Genomic DNA, 25225 nt, shown 5'->3' on the forward strand with positions numbered 1-25225 from the left:
GACACACATTGCTGATAGAAACATACAATGGGCTGGCTTCTTTGATTGGCAATCCAGTAAGAACTTCTACCAAAATTATGGATCTATTTACCCTGTGGCCTAGCAATTTAACTCCTGGAAATTCATTCTATAGATTTATCATCACACACTGAAATGAGATCACAGCATTTCATCCAACATCAAATAAAGTTTAAAAATACAAATTTCTTCCTTTTGATGAGTAAGCAGATCCCCTAATAATTGTACTACAATCACCATTACAAATTCTTTTTACTCATTCACATGATTTTCTAAAGTGTACACAAGGCAAGTGCCATTATCATTGTCTTCTAGAGAAAATGGAACTTAACTCAGAAAGGTTAAATTCTTTTGCTTTTAACTATAGCATTCAGTGGGCAGGGAAAGCTGGGTCTATATGCTTGAGGCTAGCCTGGTCTACAAATTAAGTTCCAAGACAGCTAAAGGTACATAGTGAAACCCTGTCTCAGAAACAAACAACAAAACCACCACTGCTAACAACAGCAAAAGCTTAGCAAAGGCAGGGCAGCTTGGATAAAGAAATTATAATTTTTCATTGCACTTAGAAAGTGGCATCCTAATAGCCTGGAATCTAGCCATGGGGACCCTGAAGTTAGAACTTAGTTTTAGAAAGTTTTATCACTAAATAACTGTTGGTTTTCACAGCCCAGGACTTTTGCTTTCACCTACACTTCTGGCAAGGGGTGAAGGAAAATTGTAATTGCTTTCATTGTAAAAGATATGCGGAAACATATGTGTAGCATTCATTATTTTGAATTTATGTCAAATACTTTATATAAAAAGGTACATGTGAATACTGAAGGACTACAAATATAATTTCATCTTTGAAATAATCATGGGCAGTTATTGACTTAGGTAAGATCATAAACCAATCCAAGTTTGGATGTGTCACAAAGGTTTCTGATGTATCAAGTTTTTTGGCTGTGTCACAAAGGTTTCTGATGTATCAAGTTTTTGGGCTGTGTCACAAAGGTTTCTGATGTATCAAGTTTTAACAAAAAACTATTCACAAATTGCTCATCTTCGAATATTGAAATGTACCAACTCATAAAAATACCTGTGTTTTCTGAAGTAACATATCAGCTTTTATTTTTTTTCTTTTTGTTCCCTTAGGTTTATTTTTTAATTAAAATTTTGTATCCTTATCTAATACAAATGCATGTGTACAGGTGAATTTCTACAGTTATTTTGAAAGATAAATTGAATTTACAGTAAGTCTAAAACATAACTTTAGCTAACATCTGATGGGAGAAAGTCTTCTGTACAACATTCAATTTTCCTAAATTAGCCCTTGTCCAACTCAAAGCAAATTTGTAGCCTTTATGACTTAATACATGCTTACTATTTCCTCTTCACAATATCTATTCTCACACAGTATTAATTTCAGTCAGTTCCAAATTCTAATTCCCACAGGACTAATCTGATTATGTATAGATACTACTTTTGGACAATTTATGACTTAGATTATATATCAGAATGATCATGAGCATTTTTAATGATGTCACTCAATAATCTGAAAACATCTATTCAGAAATATTTGTTCCAGCAAAATTCAAATTTCTCTTTAAATGGAAACTATCACAAGGTTGTTTTCTATTTGGGTAGCAACCTTTGAATGTCTATTTTAAATTTAACCCTTTTGAAAAAACTTGAGTTCATCTATTGACAAAGATTACAGGATCAAACTATGATTTTGTGATTTATAATCAGGGATTCATGCATGTTAGGCAAACACTCTACCACTGAGTTACATCACCAATTCAATATGACCCAATTTATTGTACAAAACAATCTGTTTATACAAAAGAAGCGGTTTCTCAAAAAAGGAGATGAATTTATATTTCAAGTAATGTGCAATTAGAATTCAGAAGAATTCACAGGCTCACAATAAACACATGTTGCAAGTGACTGGCACCAAATTACACTTAGGAAAATTTGTTTATATAAAGTAAATGTACAGTCTGATTACAGAGCAAGAGGTAAAATAACCAAGTAAGTTTTCAAACTTCTTTGTACACTAATGATAATGATTTTAATATTGGAATTAATTTTAAAAATATGATCCACAAATACTTTTGTAATATAGCCGGTTGCACTTTCCATACAAGGATCACTTCAGGAGTCTCTTATTGTGATAGGAGAAATCAAAATGCTAAAAGATTTAGGCTACTTGCCAACTGAATAAAGACACTGAGCCATCCCATATATAATAGAAGCCCTTGGGGTAACTGTAGCCTCATTATTTAATTATTCAAATAAGCTAGTTGTTTTTAATCAGAATGATGTGGAAAGTCACTAGTTCTGTTTGTAAATTTTACATAAATATTCACTTATCTGCAGAAGGGAAAGAGGGGGTTATGGAATGGAAGACACATAAAAGACTGGAAGATATCCATTTCCTTCCCCAACTCATCTCTCAGGCTTTATCTTTTGTCATATTATCTGTTAACTATATTTTCAGATTGGCTTTTTGGAGCTAGACTGAACCACACCCCTTTTTACATCACCATGGAACTGCACAGGAATCCCTTCCACCATTACATACTTGATCTCTCATGGACAAAACCTGACTCATAGGGTGTAGTCTGTGATCTATGAAATGTCTCCAGGCCCTCTGGGTAGAATGCACCTCTGCACTTGGGCTCACATAGTAGGTCCTGTGTCACGTAGCATGTCCTATCTCTATTACAGATTTCAATGCAATAGTGTTTCCTGCACATAGCATTATTTCCCAACACAAGATTGTCTCACAGTTTTGTGGACTTTCATCCAAATGCTCTATCATTTTTTTGTTAAAAAGGTCTGGGCGTTGTGATTAGATGAGACCCAATGCAAATACGGTATTGTATAAGCTATTGAACTTTATTTGAGATTAGTTAAACTGAAGCCCAAAAAAGTACTTTCCCCCATTTTTAGGGTCTAAATTAAAACATTTATTTTCCATAGTTGTACAGAAAACATGTAAGTTATTAATATCATGAAGTATAATGTCTAGAATATACTGAACACTGACCAATGATTTCTGAAGATACATGAGTGGGAAAGCTAAAGAGGCAAGGGGGGTTGAAGCCTAGAACATTTCAAAGGTTGGAAGTAGTTGCACAATAGGACTGATGCACACATGAGTTCACAGGGAATGTGGCAGCATGCATAGGCCTATAGAGGTTCAAGACAGATGCCGTCCATGAGGGGGAGGGGAAGTAGACACTGACACCTACTCCTAGCCAAGAAGTTATTTGCAACTGATATCTTCTGGCAAAGGGAAAAGAAATCAGTTTTTCCTACTGAATGTTTCGACCCCATGCCCACAAAATTAACTGCATAATTTTTGCTATTTTAGTTATGTTTTAGGGAGGTACTTTTTGTTTCTGTGGGTATTTTATTTTTGTCATATTAATTTTGTGTTTGTTTTGATTTCCATTTTTTTGTGTTTGTTTTATGTTTTTTTTTTTTTTGAGAGAAAAGAACATACAGTTGGTAGGGAGGAGGAGAAGATCTGGAAAGTGCTGAAGGAGGGGTAAACAAAGCCAAAATATATTGATGGTATAAAAACTTTTGGAGAAAAAAATTAAAAGGTTGGACATGCTGAAATTAGGTTAGAGAAATGAAAAGATCCCTGGGATGGTCATAAAAGACTTGAAGCTGAGCACTTGAAGGTCAATAACATTTGTATCTTAATAGCATAATAGAAGTTCTGATACAATGATGGGCTGTAATAAGAGTGACTGGGCCTTTGTTTGCTTGTTTGTTTGTTTTTGGCTTGGCTAGCTCTTGGCTAAGTAACTCCTGCAGGAAGTCAACATGACAAAACAACAGAATAGATAATAGAGAAAAAAAAAAAACCCTGCTCAAATAGAAGTTATTGATTTTGGGTTAAGAAAGGAAGTGAGGCTGTCACAGTTTACTGACATGAAGAAGAGAGAGGGCTCAGGGGTTCTGAACAGGGTAACAGGACATCTAATATAGTGTGGAAATAAGGTGCACATGAAAAAGGCAATTATGATTGTTAAGAGGAAACCTAGACTTTAATTTCTCAGATATAAAAAATTCAAGGCATACTTGTCTTATCTAAGAGCATTTAAAGTGACACAAATCTGTCAAAAATAAATCTATATCTAAAGAATGAGCTCTTAGCCTTTTCTTCTCACATCTCCTGAATTTCCAGTATTAAATAAGCATTCTGTTCTCTTGGGGCAAAAGTACAGCAGGTATGTTATTTAATCTTGTATTCTTATGAAATAGAAAAGAATGCGGCACTTAACTAGCACTTGCTTCAATGCAAAGATTCAGTGGTGATGCACACAATGCATTCCTTTTTTTTTTTTTTTTTTTTTTTTTTTTTTTTTTTTTTGGTTTTTTGAGACAGGGTTTCTCTGTATTGTTTTGGAGGTTGTCCTGGAACTCCCTCTGTAGACTGGACTGACCTCGAATTCACAGAAATCTGCTCGCCTCTGCCTCCCAAGTGCTGGGATTAAAGGCGTGTGTCACCAATGCCTGGCTTTCACATAAAATATTCTAATTCACCAGCTTTATTATTTGAAGCAAATACAGTCAACAGTTTAGTGCTCTAACTTGGCAGAAAGAGGCACCTTCAAATTAAGTCATGGCTTTGGATCCTTTCCTGTCACTTACATGCTGTAGGGACTTTGGCCTTTTCACAGTCTTCCTCTGACCTCCAATTTCTTCATTGTGCAAAACTACTGCATAGATTATTGTAAGCTTAAACAAGATACAATATATAAAGACTCTGGCAGGAGCCCTAAGCCACTGTCATTGTTAGAATACCTAAATGTCTAAGAATAGTCCTGAGCAGTCTGTGTCTTTTCTGCCTCTGATTCCTTCTGAGCTGTATTAACAGAATAACACTGGGGGTTGGGAAAAGACCAAGACAGTTATTCTTAACCGTGTCTACACTTCAGAGGTATCACATATCTGCAGAGTGATGAAATCATGGTTGAATATTTTTTTGAACAAAGGGTCTAGAGCTTTCATCGAAATTTCAAAGGAATCTCTGAACTGAGAAAATGATAAGAAACCTTGCCCTGGGCTTATTTTTTTATTTGTGCCTACAAAGGAATTAATATTGGCATTAAAACATGACTAGCAATGCTAATTGTGACAGTTACCTACAGCCCAGTATGAGGATATTTTTCATTACTAAGCTTGCAAAAACCCAAATTCTTGTTCTTTTGTTTTTATTTCAAATTACATTAGAGCTTGTATGTTAACATTTAAATTATTCTCCCAATCAGAATAGAGATGCTAAATATCCTCTTCCATGCCTTTGTCTTTATAACCCTATGGAAATGATGGAAACCAAAAGGATTTGGGCATATCTTAATGCTAGAGTTGGCCATGCTAATCACGCCCCAGACAATTGAGATTGGACATACTAATCCCTTTAAATTTTTCTTATATTGAAGTGAAACAAGATAATTTAGAGATAGCTAGTTTCAGTGTTTTTCTTTGAGATATATCTGCTATTTGTGAATCCTCACATAGAATGAAAAGCTACTATAGCTCAGCAGGCACTTCTGGCCCATCTCAATTCAATGAATTCCTGCTCCTGGGATGCAGAGGCAGGTGGATCACTCTTAGTCAGCCAAGGCTACATAGTAAAAACCTTTCTCTAAAACCAAACCAAAGAATCAACGGATTAAGGAACAATGGAACAAGTAGCCAAAATGAAACTAAAATAAAAATGCAAACTGCTGAAATGGAGATGTCAGAAATGAAAAGTTCATTTAATTTAAGAGAAAATCTGAAGAAGATAGTCTTCCCAGTTGTTGAAGTTGAAGATGAAGCCAGAAAATATAATATTAATTTAAATCTCATTAAGATCCAACTTAGGGAACCTGTTGTCTGCAAGACTATAGTATTATGTGATTGTTCCTCTCCATCTTCATAAGAACCTAAGTGAATTTAAGTGTAGAAACCGAACAAAATAATCACTTTATTTAGGGATGCTGGGAATGCTGAGATTGAGTGGGATGACATTAACGACAGAAAGGTCTTGCTTATTTTTTAAGTAAATGATAGTGATCCAAATGACTTGAGGCATTTATACGTGATATGCTAATAAGGTATCAAAATTTGCCTTCGGACAATGGGTAGATTCTGCTATGAAAAGGCAAGTGACCATGGAGGGCATTTCTCCTTTAACATGAACATTATGTTCCACATTTATATAGAGGGCTCTGCATAGTCACGGACAGAGGAAGGAGCTTCCTACAGGCCCTGGGTATGTGAGTCCCATTAGTGGGGATGTGAAGACATGTAGTGCAGTCTACTCAGCATAGGCTCAGGACATGGTTGGTTATCCATGATCTTTAAGCCTCACCATGATAAGAACCTTTCTAAAGCCCCTTCCAAGAGAAATTAGAGTCCTGCTTGTACATATGCCTGGACTCTTGAAAGACATGCTCAAATACTTGCACTCAGTTGCCCACTTACAATCTACTGAGACTCAAACACCATTCATATCCTTATAGTACCCTGGCTATCCAATACTGATAGCCCAGCCAGCAATGCCCTGTTTATTATGTGCTTCGCAACTCCATACCCTCTGGCTAAGCCCACAAACTCCTCTGTTACCAGTTCCACATCATAAAGAGAGTCAGAACCTGATTACATTCAGACTTTTTGATTCGGCCTCCTTAATTTCTTGGAAGAATACAGAGCTCTACTGTCATATTTACTAATTGTTCAAATGAAACTTCACCTACTTATGCCACAGGTATACTTCAACTAAAACAAAAACCTAAATAAGGAATAGGAATAAAAGGTATCCAGGAGCCAAAGGATTGAAGCAGCTGAGATGCAAATCCCAGTTCTGCATAACAAGCAAGGTTGGGAACAAGATCCTAAAAACACAGTTTCTAACTTAGTCTCCAATTACAGCACAAGAGTGGAATTCTTAAGAGGACAATTCTCCCAGGTAAGAGAACAGAAAAGAGTAACTGAAGATTTTCTGAAGTATCTAATGAAAGATATTTTTGAAATACAATTGAGAAGGACAAAGATGAAGGGATATAGAACTACAAAACAAAATTCTAATGTGATAATTATGTTCAGTGAACACAAGTTGTCATATAGATTGAACGTATGATACAAGTATTATGTACGGAATGTAAGTGAAAAGTGCAGAAAATGAACCAAGAATGTTACAATGTAATTTTGAACAGTTGATTAAAATTAAAATCAATGATCAAAAATGCTAAGGTAAGTATAACTTCAGAAACATAAAAATCAATAACAGAAATACCGGCTTAGGAAGTAATATCAAGGAAGCGAGCCCCAGGAAGAAACCCAGGAGCAAAAAGCTGTTTAACACAATAGTACTATGTAGTTTATATATAGTGAGTCAGTATAAATGTGTGTACTTATAAAATACATCTATATACTACTCTGTTAAAGCAAGGGGAGAATCTCAGAAAAATTTTCTGTTACAAAAGGTGGAAAATAACTTTTTTAAAGCATTAGCGGTAGGTGACAAACTTGGCTTTTCTTTTTCACACAAGGAATTCTCCTTTGTTAATACTGTGCCTCATCTGTACCTAGTCTAATTTTGTTGCCACACAGGAACATTGTGAGGACCAATTTGATGCTGTATTTTGCTATAGATAGTGATAAATAGTAAACAAAACAACAAAAGTAAAACTAACAAATTAATCAACCAACCAACCAACCAGACAAACCCAAAGCATTAGTAATTCTTGGACGATGAACATCATGGTGAAACTGTTGGGCTACTAATATCCACTTGTTTAAAAATAGGACAGTGTCGTTTTATTTGGTATAGGTATGGACATGATTGCACCATAGGCCACAGAACCTTTGCTTCAGTCCTTACTCTACATTTACAGTTGTGTGGGGCTCCTTACACAGGCTAGACAGATACTGAAGGGACAGAAGCTCACCAAGCTATGAATTTCCTACTTCCATGTCCCACATGAGGCAGAGATATATCATTGTCATGTAGATCCTCTGACTTATTTAAATTGTTTAAGAGAATGTATTTAATCTAATTGTTTTGTTAACTCAGCTTTGGAGGACCTCATGTTATTTTGAAGTAAATTCTACTCTCTGAAACTGTACATCACTTTATAAGATTTTGTATTTTCTTTTTGACACACTGTAGATCAAGCCTGTGGTCTAATATATAAGGTCAGCTGATGTTGCAACGGCAAATTAAAAATGCCACTTATCAGTGATGGGATGTAAATATGTTATTACTTTCTGTAAGGTGTTATAATAGCAATCAACACCCTCAGGGAAATATAATTTGAGAAGCAGCTTATTCAAGCATAGAGGGTCATGGGATTTCTCCCAATCCTAATTGAGCTTCTAGCTATTCTTTGTTTTGTTTTGTATTTCTCTTAAAATGATGATACTGATGTTGTTTTTACTTCCAGAAAAATGTTACCTCCTTAAAATCATGCATCTGCCCCTTATTAAATAATGTACTCACTTGATAAGGACAAACCCAAATGATAAATATCTCTCAGTAATCGTTCAATGCTCATCATTTACGAGTACCTGATTATCCAATGTTGATTTGTAAATCAAGCAGTTTAGGTGTGCTAGTATTTACATTTAGTCTTAACTTCATTACATAAAGGGCTTGTAATCTAATATCTCGTGACTGGAACAATGGTGAATAACATAGAATCATGATGCAAAATATGTCATAGTTGGCAAATACATATCTTTAAACAGAGTGCTTGGGTGGCTTAAATACCAGACCTATCTTTCATCACATTTTGATTGGCTGACTGTTAACCTTGAACCAACAATGTCTTGTCTGGCATGCATTTCATTTGAGGTGGTGAAAATGTCTTGAGTTATTAGCAGAAAAACCTTAGAAGTCTTCCTTTTCTACCCATATAATAACAAATTGGCAAGTATATTGGCCTTCCAAGGGAAGAATGTTTTATCTATCTGAAAGAGACATGCTGAGAAAATCCCAAAATCATAGTAAGTCACTAAGCAGAGGATTTTATTTTCTTGTTGTGCAAGTTGACATTAAATATGCAAGCCTCACACTTGCTTTATTAACATAATGAATGGGCTTAAACTCATTCAGCATACCTGGATCATGGTGAATAGACATCACAAAGATGTTTCTTTCCTTGTTCCTCTGATTCATTTTAAGAAGTTCAAGTTAATCAAAGTTAAGAAGGGATATGAAACTCATTGATTAGAAATGAACTTGTGCAAAAGCCTTAGAAGGAGATACATATTAATTGGATTAGGGGATTGGTTTGAAAGCACATTCACTACTCCTAGGAAATGATGCATTGCCCAATTATGGGAAGATGATGGAAGGATAATAGGAAACAAGGGTCTTTCCTAACCGAACAGGGAAGTTAGAAGGCCCACACTCATCAGAATGTGCCCAGTTGCAGTGTTTTTTATTTATTTATTTGTGTATTTATTTTGAGACCAAGTTTCTCTGTGTAACTGTCCTGGCAGGCTTGGTACTTGCTTTGTAGACCAGGGTGGCATCAAATTCGCAGAGTGCTGTGACTAAAAGCGTGCACCATCACTGCCTGGTTTCACAGTCCTAACCTCCTATTATAGTCTTCTTTATGTTGATCTGATAAAATGTTCTGACCAAAAGCAATATAGGGAAGGAAGTTTATTTCGCTCACATTTCCTTGTTAAGTCCTTCAGTGAGGCAATAAGGGAAGGAACTCAAGGAGACTGAAGAAGAAACCATGGGTGAACACTGCTTACTGGCTCTCTCCAGTTCCCTCAGGTTCCTCCTAGCTTCCTTACCCAGCTCAGGACCATCTACCTACCCAGGTACTGATCACATCCACAGTGCACTGTGCTATACTTCATCAATTCATAATCCATACAATCTTCTACAGGACAGTCTGATCTAGCAATTGCTCACTTGAAGCTTTCCTCTTAGATGTCTTAAGATTGTCTCATGTTGGTAAAGTTAAAGAGGACATCACCTGAAGTCAATCAACCTCATGACACATTCTAGAATTAATTTTCTCTTAGGAGCTTTACAGATATCGGATCTGATGTCATCATTCTCAGTCTTATGCCTTGTTTAACAGTGTACCATTCTGAAGGGAAATGACTCAAAATGGAATTATGAGTGGAGAATAAATGCATGCTTTTTCATGAAAATTATAGGCAGCGGATAAATATTTTCATGAAAATAGTAAATCATACTATACTATGCAAAATATATAAATATTATATGTACTAGATTGTATCAGAGCTAGAAAGAAGACTATTTTATATTCCCATAATACATAACACATAAAACTTTACTTTTTAATCATAAAACATCATATCAGTGACTTCTAGTATTTTAATTTTCAAACTGATATGTGCTGCCCATTGGATTTCTAGAATACAGGTTGCAATTGCAGAATTTAGACTAAGATTATATAAATATACACTCTCAATTCAGTACCTCTACCCAATATTTCTTTACTCTAGTATTTACAATATTATCATTAAAAGATTTAAATAGAAAAAAATGTTCACTAAGAAAACTCTTAAAGATGTCAACAAGATGTTGAATGGAATTAATTAAATTTTAGTCACAGATGGTGGGTGAGTATCTCTGGACAGTGGATGAATCATTAAATAGCAGAATGATAATCTATAATAACAATTTTGTTCACTTCTGTAGCAGCACAAAGATGGTATGCCTCATTAGGAAAGTCCGTTACTACATTTCAGTTAGAAAATTCTGCCAGCAGAACTGTATCCGAACTGTTTATAAATATTTCAATTCCCATTTGTAAACAGGAATGCTATTTTCTTAACAGTTGTACATACTCATAAAGCACATAAATATAAATGTGCTACACAGAATATTACTAAAGATGTACAGAAGTAACAAGAGACTATTGCTAGATTGAAAAGGAGTACACTAATAGTTTTTGCAAACCACCATTCTTCCCCAATAGATAGCTATTTCCAATGACAATTAGTATGCTAAGCAGAGACTTGATTTTTCCATAATAAACTTGTTGATAATACAGGTCTAAGGAGTATAGATCAAAGCTATAGTTGCTATAAGAGATAATTATGCATAAAAATGAAACAACAGAATCATTAACATCTTCACAGTAGAGCTGAGGAGATGACACAGTGCCTATGGGGCTGGCTGCACAAGTGTAAGGTCCATAGTTTGGGTCCCTGAACTCACACAAGAAGCCAGGAGATGTGGCAACTACTTAAAATCCTGGTATTTGAGAGACAGAGGCAGGGATCTTCAGAGAAACCTGAGATGCCAGACTAGTTAGACTTGGTAAGACACATGTTCAGAGAGAGACCCTGTCTCAATAAATAAAATGGAGAATCATCAAGGAAGACAATTGCAGTCAATGTTAGCCCTCACCAGACACACATGTGCACAAACATTCAGGTCACTGATACACACAGATGCACCCACATGCATGTACACAGGAATAATCTTTGTTCCATCCTGATGAACCATGTCTTTGTTACCTGAAATTCACCTTCATTAAAGTTAGAGCTATGCCATACTCATTATCCTCACAACCCTTTGATTTATGTGGATAGCAAGGAACTGTGCATATAGCAAACACTTCATACAATATATGCTGAAAATGAATGAAGTAAACATATTTCACAGTTCCAAACACAAACCAAATCTTTCCTGAAGACTTACTACATAAAGCATGCTATTGTGAAGATTAGAATATATTAAATAGCTGTCAACCAAAAAGCATTTTACATCTTGCTAAGGATGCAAAAATAACATACCTCCAATTAAAGAATGATAAAACGGTATATGTTTATAGCCTAGCAATGCATTATAAATTTAGCGGAAAATGAGAAAAAAGAGGAACATAGAATGAAATTTACTCTCTTTTTAAGTTAGCATTACATGGAAACTATGGAACTTCGTATTTTAAAGCATCTCTCAGTCCAATAATAAAATACCCTTTCTTTCCTGAGCATATAGTGATCTGTTCATTAAAAGAATGGATGTTCCACAATTTGAAATGATTCTATATTACAGGACCTTGACTCTGTTTTAAGTATATGGCAATAACAATTTCCTGATTTTATAAGCAAACTCCTAGTGTCTGCACTCTTCCGAATATGCTTGTATGTTTCCTATAGTTAATTTTCCACATGGTGGCTAGAGTAGACAGTTTTTTAATATACTGATCTGATTTACTTATTATTGGTACAGATTATAGCAAAACTGTTCCTGATTCACTTACATTCCTCTGTAAGGATAAGGGAAAATTGCAGTCAACAGAGCTAAGCCAAGTGGGCCATAGATCTTAATTATAAATTGTCAAAAATAATAGAGAAAAAAAGTAAAAAGGAAAAAAATTATAACTGACTCCCTTGGCTACTTCCTTACTAGGAAGCAAATGCAGGGGAAACTCATCTTTGAAGATAAATCCCAAATGCTTCATTTTCATTTTCCTGAAGTTAACTTTCTCACCTAGCTAAGCAGCATTTTCAGCTATTATTAGCGATGGGCCAATATCAGCTGACCAATATCCGTCAAACTCTTCCATTCAATGAGCTTAGGGACTCCCAAGAAGCTGCATGTATGCAGACTTCTGCTTATAGCTTCTAATTATTTTCTAGCAGATAATGGAATAGTTAAGTTCAGGGAGGTTAGATTAAATTTGTAAGTGGATCAAAACCCTAGATAAAATCACAATAGCAAAGCTTGCTACAGGTGCCCTAAGGTTTTTAGTTTTGACATGAAGGGCCCTCACTGATCACTTCTATGAAAAATGGGTTTCTTAAGTTTACTGCTTCAGAAATTCTTCTTTATCTATTCCCACCACAACTGCTGAAACATGCTGTCTGTAAACAGTAGGTGTATCACAGGCTCCTCAGTGATGGTTTCCATGGAACTGCAAGTAGACATATTTTTTTAAAAATTGATGTCTATTCCTCCCTGGACAAGAAGATCAAATTATATATTGTATGCAGGTTAAGCTATTATTTGAATAGCTAAAGAAGTATGGAGTTGATGGTAACTATGAGAAGAACAGTGGTTGAGATGAGACTGAAAGGTTTAGGGAATATTGTGAAACATATCTACATATATATATATATATATATATATATATATATATATATATATATGCTACACATAAATTGATTTTTCTCATCCATGTGGAAGAGTGAGTAACATAAAATTTCCCATGGAGTGATAACAACCAAGAAGGAAATGACAGACAAGGCCTTCAGCAGGGCTTTGCTCTGGCCAAGCTTAACAATAAATAATTCTTCTTTCTAGGACCAAATTGCTTTCCTATGAACAACTAAGATAATATTAAGTATTTAATGCATACCAAAACATTTTCAAATGGCTCCTTTGCCTGAAATTATTTTATGATTCTTGAATATATAAACAGATCATCAACAAGGCCTGATATTTCTGAAATTATTTGCTGCAGATTTTTTGCCCCTGAGCAAATATTCTCTCTCTCTTTCTTTCCCTCTCTCCTGACCATTGTGTGTGTGTGTGTGTGTGTGTGTGTGTGTGTGCGCGCGTGCGTTACATGCCTGAATTTAGATGCCAGAGATTAACCTCAGGGATATTTTTCAGGTGTCCTACACCATGTTTTAAGAGGCAGAGTAGTTCATTGGTCTGGAGCAGCTAAGTGGGATAGGCTGACAGGCCATCAAACCCCAGGCATCTTCCTGTCCCCCCTTCTCCCTGTCACCAAACTGGCTTGATGTGGTTTCTGGGGGCCAAGTTCAGGTCTTCAGAATTGTAGGACAAACCCTTTACAATGAGCCATTTCGGCAGCCTCCATGGTTGTTATTTATGAGCATACAGTATTTATTACAAACTGTGTCTCCTGGTGTGACAGTCAAACTGAAGGAATTTTTTTCTAAGTCAACATAATTACAAAATACTGTTCAGATTAGACTCAGAAACAGCAAATGATCAGTATAATTCTCTTTTTTCCCTGTATGAAAGTAACAATCCTATTAATCAGATAAAAATTCACCGAGTTATAGAGTTGGGAGAGCTGGAAAATTATACCTCCAATAGACTACTGATTTGTAGTTAACAAATTTAAATTCTGATACAGTAGACTATGAGCTCTTGAGACATTTCCCTTCATTTACACAAATTCAAGAAATGTTCTTGAGAACAAAAATCTTATGAAGCTACATGTTAAGATTTACAAAGAACAACCTGCTTTGGATTTGGGGAGTCCCTTTCGGGTGATTCAAGAGATAAGATAAGCCAGTTGGAACATAAAACTTGTCAAGTACTTTATCTAGTTTCAAACCCTTCAGTAACACTTAAGGCAATCTTTAAGACTCAGGATTTGGGAGCAACTGAATCCACTTAACTGTTACTGACAAAGATTTATAGTGTCTATAATAAATTATAATTTTCCAATTTATTTTTGTCAAAATCTGCAATACATTCAAGTTTTTTTTCTTTTTTATTAGGATCTATCCTTGAATGTTTACTGCTATCAGAAGAGAAGGAAACAGACAGAAAAAAAGTAAAATTTTGGTGGGATAACAGGCATGATGCAAAAATTACTACAGATGATTCGAGAAATTAGGAAAAGGATGATACAAATGAAACCTATCAAATTAAAAAGGGGAATATTCATGTACGTCTTTCAGAGGATCCCTAGGCAAGGTCCTTGGGTGGAACCAGCGTGATTTGCTAGCATCCTAGACATATGGGGGAAATTCCTTCATTTGTTGGCCCACAAAAAAGCCTTTAGAAAACACACTAGTCCCTTTCACAGACTCAAGGGCAAGGGCATTTCTTAGGATCTGTTTTATGCTATGGATTCAAAACTCACAATTAAACTGATTTACAGAAATAGATTAGGAATTAACAATATGAAACTAAGAAAAATGATCCAAGTACAGTATGCCAAACTTATGACATAAATTGGTAATTAAAACTCAGTTATGCTTTAACAGAGGAAAACTAACATGTCTTCTAACATGTAGGAAAAATTCTTTTAGACAAATCAACTATATAAGGATGAATTTCCTAACCCATTCCTGTATTGTGTTTTCTGATAGAAGGATTAGAATCAGTAAACACAACTCCAGGCTCCCAACACAAAGAGAACTTTGGCATGTGTTAACATTGAGAAGTCCTTACAATTTTAAGGAGCCATATCAAAGACATGGATGAGGTCATATTCATAGAGAGATGAGATACAATTTGATCATTTTGGAAGGTAATCTGGGGCAAATACGTATACTGAAAAGAGGTCTACATTCAGGCACTGAGAGTTTCACTATTTTCAGGCTTGCCTATTCCTAGCATAAATTCAAGAAGGAAGGAGGTTAAAGATGGGTGTCAGAAGGTGATCAAATTGACAGGCCATGATGTTTAAGGATGTCGAGAGAGGTGAGACACAGTGTCTTAGTGGTCAGGACTGCCTCTTTGCCTCATGTGGTATTTCTACTGAGCAAGACCCAATAAGATAAGCTGTAACAGAATCAGTTTATTTAGTCACCAAGATAAAATAGCGTTTTGAAAGACAAGCTGCTACTTAAAATAGAGTTATATATTCTCTTTTGGAAGACATCATTTTATTTTTATAATAAAGAAAATTTTCAGAAATTAAAAAATATTTTTATTTCTTATTTATATTTTTCTTAAGGACAATAATAGGTTTTTAACTGACTTTGGAAGATCATTCCTAAAATATGGGGCTTTAAAGGTAGTTCTGGAGTGTTTACTTCTAAAATGTACAAATTGCATTAATTACCAAATATATATAAAATGACCAAATTCATATGGACAAATATGTAATTGTATTAAACAATGTGAACCTTAAAGAATAAATTGTTAATGGGATACAGAATCTAAAAATCATCATTGGCAACACATAGTCACACAAAGGAAATTTTGCAATGTGAAAAAACAGAACCAAAAATTTTCCCATCATTTTGCAAGGTTACTATGATCTGAATTGATTATATGTTTCTCATTCAACTCAAATAATGACATCAATTACAGTTGGAAAAATTTACTCCCATCAAGATCCCAAGTATCACAAATACAACACAGAAACAATAAACAACACTCATGTGAACATTACTTCAATAAAATACCAAAATGAAAGTTGGGTAAGATAAAAGTCCTTGTGGCACAGCAAAAAGAAAATGATCTTTTCCCCCACAAATGATGCAATTTACATATACAGTCAGGTCACCAGAAACCCCTTTTCCCAAATCACCTGACCATGAACTGTATTGTAAATGGACCATGGGAAAGCTCGACCTGGAGCAAAGCAGATTCATAGATGCTCTGAGCCAGTTCTGGAAACCAATCCCTAGAATTTAGCGTAATTATACAATTTCTTCAATTCCTAGTTTATTTTTTAAAGAAAACAAAGTATTTAGTTAAAAGTTTTTAAAACATTCTCAACCGATAATGAGCTTAAATATCCTGGGAAAAAATAGAGTGATGGATACTCTTACAAATCAACAGTCTCACTCATGTTGCAGGACCGTTTTCTTGGGTATATGTATCTTCTACACCTTTTGATGTATTTTTTAAAAAAATAAAAGATGAAAACCCAACAAAAATACCAACAACAAAATCCCCAAATAAACCCCCTAGCAGCTTGCATTTTCCAAGAGAAATTGTGCTACTTGAAACAAAAATTAGAAGTGTCTATAAATGCAGGCATCCTTCTTGTGACAGGAGACCTTTAGAGTCATTTCCTTAATGTCATTCAATGTGATCTTCCTTTATGGGAATGAAGAATGCACGGGCCATTCAATAGCAGCATGTTATTATTGTCATTATGAATCCATTAGGCATGTTCAGGCAAGCTAAGTAGCAGCCCTGTGACCAAATTCTCCTTCTGCTGCTTTTAGTGAAACATTTGATAAAATACTGTCTGCCCCTGATTTACTTTCTGCTTGTGGTAAAAATTTAAAGAGAACAGAAGAGTCTTTTCTTTGTCCTTGTATATCAATAGAGGTGTTAGTTGTTGGTGATTAGTTTTGATTATTAAGCTGCAGGTTTTTGTTATAATATCCAGTAAAACATATATATATATATACATATATATATATATATAATTATAAAATGTGGAATATTCTGCTGTAGAGGTGAACAGCATAAGTGTAAAGGAGTCTAATGTTTAATAGGTGTTTGTAGTTTCCATTTTCTTTGTAAGCTTTAGCTTTTTAAAATCCAACAATATTTAAAAAAAACAAACAAATATAAAAAGAAATACTCACAGACATTGGCGTGCAAAAGATATGCATGGTACACTTTCAGATGATCTTAGTTTTGTTTTATAGCTCTCTGAATCACTTGATCATGTTGCTGCAACAGCTGATGCCCAGGCCCTTCTTTTTGCCTAATGGTTTTCCTTGTCATTAGAGCCTTGTTCTGCAATCCTCAACAAGTAAGTCATGAAGATATTAAGGATTCCTCTCTCCTGAACCACTAACCAATGGTTTGGGAGCTGGCATAAGGGCTCTAGTTCTGTCATTATCCCAGCAACTGTCAAACAATGCAATTTAGGAGAATAGTATATAGGCTTCATTCTCTTAACCCTTGAATAAAACAATTAGTACTATATTGTGAAGCTTCTCCAATAGAAAGATGCCACAGGCATCTGTAAATGGAATCTAAATAATCAGATTTAGAGGAAGATTCTGAGAGATCAGAGAGAAGAAGGAGCAAGCCAAAGCCACCTTTAACTTGTTAGCTTCCCAGAGGAAAAAGAAAGCAAGTTCCTGTTTCTTCCCTGTTTCTTCTTTTTACTGCCCAGCCATTTCAGTTCCTGTCTCTGACCAGCCATCTCACTTCCGGTTTCCATCCAGCCATCTCACTTATCTCTGCCCATCCATTTCACTTCCCATCTGTATGTATAGACCTCCAGACCTCTGTGATAGTGGCAAGCTCCATCCTCTGATCTTCAGATAAGCTTTATTTGTACAAGCAAGATATTACCACAGGCATCACTATGGCAGGTAGTTGTCTTGTCATTTCCAAACCCATATAATGATGAATCTTTCAAAACTAGCATAATTTACTTCTACTCAAATAATTATTTCATGAGCAGCTTGTGCTTCTGGAAGAATGCAGATTAAGACACATATCAAACATACTACTTTTACTATTCTGGATGGCTTGTAATTTCATTTCTGTCCTTTGTCTCAAATTGCATATAGTTTATCTTACATGGACCTTCCCTTTTGGTTTGAGCTGTTACAAATACTTAAAATGCTCTGCAAACTGTAGATAATCTACACAAGAAGGTACAGAATGTAGCCATTCATGTACATGAAAGTTTTGCTAACTTACTTAAATTGCATTCAACATCAATGTTGCCTATTAAAATGATTTTAATCAGTGCAATGCTATCCTTCCAATAGTTTAAAACAAGTCACCAAGGTAGTAGGAAATATTTCTGCCTTCCATTTGTCAAAACAGCCAGTAAGCTGTTAATTCTCTAGATTCTATCCAAAAGTAGGCAAGGCATATCAAAAAAGAAATTCTTAATTTTTTATCTTAAAAAAAGAACAGATTTTTTTTTGAGTCTGTTAGTTACCAAATCCATCACCCATCTAGGAAAATGACTCCTTTCGTGGCTCAATCAGAGGCTCATCTTAAATTCAACAGAAAGCTCAGACTTCAAGCTTCCATCCTACTCCTGTTTCCATGGGAATAGGCTTCAGATCAAGGGGGAGGGGAGTGGATGAATGGGGTTAGGAGCTTTCAAATAATCATTCGAAATCATGATGAGGTTTTTAGAGCTTCTTTTTACATGATTATTTTGTAGCCTCTTAACCCTCTTTTGCCAGACTGTTTCCATGGAAATATGACTGTCCTAGCCTCCAGCAGAGATTATTAGCATTCTTGTGAATTAAGCTTTGGTTGTAGCTCAAGGTAGCCAAGCTTGATCTTCTATCGGTTTTATTTATTAATCTCCACTTTTTATTTCCTACAATTTTTCTTTGTAATTTCTACTTAATTTGAAAATTCTCTTCCTGAGTTTATGGCTATGATCTGGGTCAATAGTCACATATGAGCCAGATATTTAGCTGCACAGAGTGTAATACCCTTTATCAACCTATAAAAAATTAGATATTGTATAAGTAATATTTATTATACAAGTGTTGCTAGTTAGACAAGAATAGTGGTATTTTAATTATTTAGCAACTGATACACACAGAGAACATTCTCCAGAAATGCATGCTTTTGCTATTCTTATATATTATCATTTACATATTAGTTATATGTATTAACTAATAACAAATTAAGCTAAAATAGCCTCATAAAAATGGTTATCATGATTATCAAAATTTTCAAGGTCATATACTGAGTTTTTTTGAATCTGCAAAGAAACTTTCAAAAGAGACTGGCTAAGAATACATAGCAATCTGTTTTGAAAAAAAATCAAAGTGCATATGCTTCTTATATCCTCTTTCATGTAAAGGTCACCTTAAAATCAAAATCATTCGTATTATTGGAGACATTATGCTAAAAGACAGAGAAATAATGTACGTGGGTCTATTCCAGAATCCCTAGTAAGATATCTTATGTTCAATGCGGGGAAAAAAATAACAGCAGGCTACACATATAATTTTATTCCACCCTACTCTCTAAAATTTGAACTGCACAATCTACAACTTTTGCTGGGGGAAATCTTCAAGTTCTGATTGACCTCATCAACTACTTTCATTCCTTAGCCCTTTTTATATTATTCTATAGTTGAAGCTTTTACCACAGTCCTGTTTGATGAATCTGAATGGAAAAGAGAGTAAATGTCACTTGAGAACTTAGGTTAAGATAGGTTCCTGTTAAATATAGGAACGATTGATGAGAAACACTAATCATGATTGGTTTTTGCTCAACAAATTATAAACACAAAAATAAAACAACCCAATTAATTTTCAAAGCAGCCACATGACTACCAAAATACAGTTCTTGTGGTTATCGCACTTGTGGTCCTGAGAGTGGGGTCTGATAATAAAACCAAACCTGTTCCCCATCTTGTTTGTTGGAGCCCAGGCAGACTTGTTCACATATTGTTTTGTCTTAATTATCTATGCCTGATTTCCCACCAAAAAGAGCAGAGACTAGGAGTTGCCACAGTGAAGACCAGACAGGTAAATCCCCAATGTTCTCTGCTTTGTAAGAAAATATTTCTAGTCCTTCTTTGCTGAGTGATTGAAAGCATCATCCATCCACTTTGCAAAGTTGGGCTAACCTGGGGTTAACTTGATCTGTTCTATAATCCAAGTGAGATGAAATATTACTTGTAAGTTATTTAGAACATAGATTTCAACCTATTGCAGATTTTGTCAATGCTCTTTAGAACAGTTAGTACTTTAGTATTTTATAAGCACTATTTAAATTAAGAATGACTCACTATTGCCACCACCCAGTAGTTTTGATGCTCTTGTAGCTGCATTTAGTAAATGCATTTCTGTCTGATTACAGTCCAAATTATAATTAAAATGAAATATCAAAATGCTTGATTCACATAGGAAACTCAACATCGGATTTATAACTATCTTCGTATTCCCAAAATAATCCAAGAGCGCAGTCTTGGTAGACAGCTGCAAACGAGGGATGATCTGAATGGTATAATATAAGGTGCAGGGGTCCTAAAATTCAAAGTATGAGGTTATAACATTTTCAGGAAGAAACTTTTAAAGGTGGTTAGTCTTTTTATTAATTTATTTTCAAGTACTCTATTTAACAATAAGTGAAAATATGACTGTGTACTTACATCCATGAACTCCACATTGGCTTTGGGGCCAGTTGTCTCATTGAGGATCTTAATAGCCACAGGAATTTTCACTGTCTCACCTTCAGGCACCCAAATACCCTTTCAGGAAAAAAATCGCATTAATTCTATATTGAGATTGCATAATATTATGTAGTCAAATATAGTTTGCTTTGGCCACTCAAATTTTAATTTTATTTTATTTCACTTTAGAGATTATAATATAATTACATTTATCCCTTCTCTTTCCTTCAATCAAACCTCCCATATACCCCTCCCAATTATCCTTCAAGTTCCTTGTCTTCTTTTTCATAACTTGCTATTGCATACATATATGTAGATATTCTTAAATATATCCTGTTCAATACAGATAATGTTAGTTGCATGTACTTATTCAGACATGATCATTTGGCACTGGGCAACCAATTGGTGTGCTCTGAGTTCTAATTTCTTATAAGTAATAAATATTTTTTTTTAGTATTTGCTATATGTTTTAGTATTTATGGTATAGTTTCATAATAATGATCTATATGTTTTCTATTTACATAGTGTTCAATATGTTAAATATGTTCAATTTGTTAAAAGGCTTTGTACATTGAAGGGAGCATTAACAGAGGATTGGGTATTTAAATATTATTTGGATGACATCACCAATTTCATTTCAAGACACATTATTCTTTCCCTCTGAAGAGTTAGCTATATTTAGCAACAAAATATGGAAAACTTCATATCTAAACAATGCTTATAAAATATGATTAGGTAAAAATGATATTTCTTTTCAGCTTCAATTATTCCTTAAAAGAAAAATAACAAGTTTCTCAAGTTCATATGGAAAAGGAATTAATTTAAAAGGTTATTATTTTGAAAATAGGACTCAAGGTCAAGTTCTAGGGCATATGGAATACACAGTAATTTATCCATGTTATTAAATTCTCTATATTAATGAATATTGTCTCTGGGTATTTATATTAACCATTGACAATTCTATCTTCTTATCAAAATAATTGCAGAATTTATAGATTAGGACAACATTAAATGTAGACTTTCAAGGCACAGATTAAATACTAGTGTCTCTGAGTAAACTTAAACATATAAATGAGGATAATAATTTCGGTAGGACAGATAAGAATGCTTGGTTTAAGGATGATATTTTTAAAAGCATATAGTCCAAAAGGAATTCCATTGCTTATACGAGGCCTTTACAGGATGGAATCTCAAGACTACTAATGACAGTTTTAACTTTAAGATGAAAAGGAGGAAGCTATATGCAATAGCTCTACCTTCTTTCTCAACATCAACTGGTGACAATGATAGGAAGAAAGCTTTCAATTTGGACACATAGCTTAAGTAAATGTGTTAGTATTATTCTAAGATGGAGCAATAGAGAAGACACAAACCCAAGAACTGTTGCATAGTAATAACAGTGAAGAAAAGTGCTTTAAAACTTCCAGATGAGATTTATGGTTATGTTTGACTTAAGCAGGGTCAATAGGGAAATGTATATGTCAAATGCAAAATAATAACATAAGTTATTTGTGGTATAATTTTGTAAAAGGGTATTCAAGCAGAAGTAGGGGGGAACCTAAGAACCCAAAACCCCAGGCTATTTTTTATCAGAGATGGTATCTAGGGCAGAGAACATGCTTATCATTATTCAATAATATAACCACATAGGGAGTTACTTTATAAAGCAACAGCATCAATATTAAAATATTCCTCAACTGTAGTTTTAAAGTAAGACTATAAATTCAGTGTGAATTAATTTGTACCACTTTGAAAAAAGTTTAGCCATTGCTTTATAGACCAAAACACATGGAATTTGACTACACTTGTGCCTATATTGGTCCTAATATTTTGTACTGAAACATAGCACAGCTTCACTTAGGAAGAAATAGTTACAAAAAGAGTAGCTAGGCCATGGCATTTGTGTGTCTACCAATAGTTTCCATAGCTTAAGACAGTATGTCTTATAATGCATGATACTAAAACATAGGAGTGGCAACACATTTTAAACATACGATTCAAATAAACTTACAGAACTTGTAATAATTTTTCTATAAACACACATTTGTCTATGTGCCTTTAATTTTGTCACTATGACATGTAGAAATGATTATTTTGAAACACAAGGGAAAGAAGTTCTAACATGTTTCTGTTGACTTTCCTATAATTCAGCTTAGAAACCCTAATATATCTATGGAAATGAAAAGTCAAGCAATTATCAGATAAATCATAAGGCTAGTGGGGGGCAGGGAATCTTTACATAGATGATTGGAAGGCATAGACATGGTAATGCAGTGATACCAAAATACAGGATGGTAATGAATCCATTAGTTCCTTCCAACATCTTTATTTAAGATAGAATTTAAAATCATGTATGTATTATTCCAAAAAAATTTCATGTATTTTCATTAAAATGTATACAAATTGAAATTGTCAAATATTGGAAGAAAATTAGATTCAAATATTAAGTAAAAAATTATATAATTTGTGCCCCTTTTCCTAGCATAATTTCAGTATATATATATATATATATATATATATATATATATATATGGTACTTCTGTTCTTTGAACTTGCAAAGAATTTGAAGATCAGAAAGACAAAATCAGCCTAAACTGGAATCTATGCAAATTGGAAACTGTACAAAATATGCACACTAAAATGACATGGAAATTTTCACATCTGCATCATAGAAGGTTTTATAATAATGAGAATATTTTCAAATGCCTAGGAAAGGAAAATTTAGGTCTGCATTATGATAATTAATATTTTTAATAAACAAATCATTATTTTATGTTTTTGAGACACATTTTTTTTTTTACTAAACTGTCATTTTTTTTTTTCACTAAATTGTCTAGGGTGGTTTCAAACTTTTCAGCTCAAATATTTCCTTTAGCTCAGACTCCCAAGTTTTGGATTACAGGAACAAACCACCACATCAACTTAAATCATCTTTCTAAATAGAGAAAATACTGAACATTTTGAAATGTAAAATTCTGAAACTTCTATCTACCTTAATCATGTGTTCATAAAAATAAGGAATTAACAAATCAATTAGAAATATACAGTAAGCTACAGATGTAAACTTTATGAATTGTATCAATGGCTGTTACAAAATGAGTTCACCATTAACCCAGGAGAATTGATCACATTGTTTACCATTAAAATAAATTTCACCATAGTTAATGTTGGGCTGGCTTCTGCACTGAACTTGCAATTTAGATAAATAAATAAATATATAGACACCACCAATTGAATTTTCTCTTTCCAGAAAAATCTCTCATTGAAAATTAATGGTTGGTCCTGCCTCAACTGAATGTACAAGGCTTTGTTGACTTCCCATGGGAGGCCTTAACCTTTCTGAGGAGTAGATGGGAGTTGGATTGGGGGAAGGTGTGGGGGAAAAACGGCAGGAGGGGATAGAGGGGGAATTGTAATTGGTTTGTAAAATAAATAAAAATTAAAGTTAATGGTATTATCCTTTTTTCTTATCTTTACTCATATAGTTAATTTTTTACACGATTACAAAGACATCAAAACTACCAATACAACTACTAAATCATATATGTAATCAATTAGGCAAAAACATTGTTTTAATTTTCTTATTTTACTTACTTTATAAACAGTTCCAAAAGCTCCGGAGCCAAGGACTTTTACCCTCTTTAGTTCTGTTTCCTTCAAAATGCGTAGTTGAGCTTGGTTGGGTGCTGTGCCACTAGGGGTTAAGGGCTCCACCAGCTGCAAAGGAAAGGTGTAGGATTATGTAAATTTTGTCCATATTCACTTCTGCTTCTTGCCCTCTGTTCTTTTCTAACACTATTAGGAAATATACAAGGATTCTTTTATTTGACAAACACTAATTTTGTAATATCAGCCACAGTCCTATCCTTTTTTTGCACATGTTCTTTGTCTGGGTGAATTCAAGACAAGTTTTGCAAATATTCTACTAGAGACACTCAGGTTAGAAGATATGATGTTAAGTACAAAGACAAAATAAAACAAGACAAAACTACAATAGAACAAGAAATAGCCCTTTATTAGCATTTACAATAATTAAAAAGCTGCCATGATCAGAAGGGGATAATAGCTAGCAAGCACCATACTGATTCTTCTTCTTCACTCTTGCATCAAGGAGTCTGCTGTCTGTACTTCACCCAAAGCCTGCATCCTTGGATAGCATTTTATGTTATAATTCATGCTCAAATAAGAGAAATAATAAGCTTTTAGAAATACAGTTTTTCAGTTTAAAAGGAACTCAACTATGAACAACAAATAGTCCGTTTTCTTCTCTGCATGAGGAAATAATTGAAGGCTACTGCTTCTCAAATTGTCTAGACCTACCACAACATTTCAAAATGTCTGTTTACAAGGCTAACTGTGCTGTGGCCCTCCTGTCTGGCCATTATTATGCTTCTGTGAAAATTAGGGCCTACTAAAGCAATGGAGCA

At 34.4% G+C, this 25225-nt stretch overlaps 1 protein-coding gene across 1 annotated transcript in view; it reads right to left on the reverse strand.

Moving 5' to 3' along the window:
• LOC100760475 (receptor tyrosine-protein kinase erbB-4) overlaps positions 1–25225 on the reverse strand; it is a 658968-nt gene that overhangs the window by 195036 nt on the left and 438707 nt on the right. Inside the window, exons 18-19 of the mRNA XM_035438839.1 lie at positions 24393–24515; positions 20778–20876 (exon numbers count right to left, since the gene is read on the reverse strand). Coding sequence (XP_035294730.1) covers positions 20778–20876; positions 24393–24515 — 222 coding nt within the window. The remainder of the gene's footprint in view (positions 1–20777; positions 20877–24392; positions 24516–25225) is intronic.

The sequence above is a fragment of the Cricetulus griseus genome, chromosome 2, assembly GCF_003668045.3.
Source record: "Cricetulus griseus strain 17A/GY chromosome 2, alternate assembly CriGri-PICRH-1.0, whole genome shotgun sequence".
Taxonomy (NCBI): domain Eukaryota; kingdom Metazoa; phylum Chordata; class Mammalia; order Rodentia; family Cricetidae; genus Cricetulus; species Cricetulus griseus.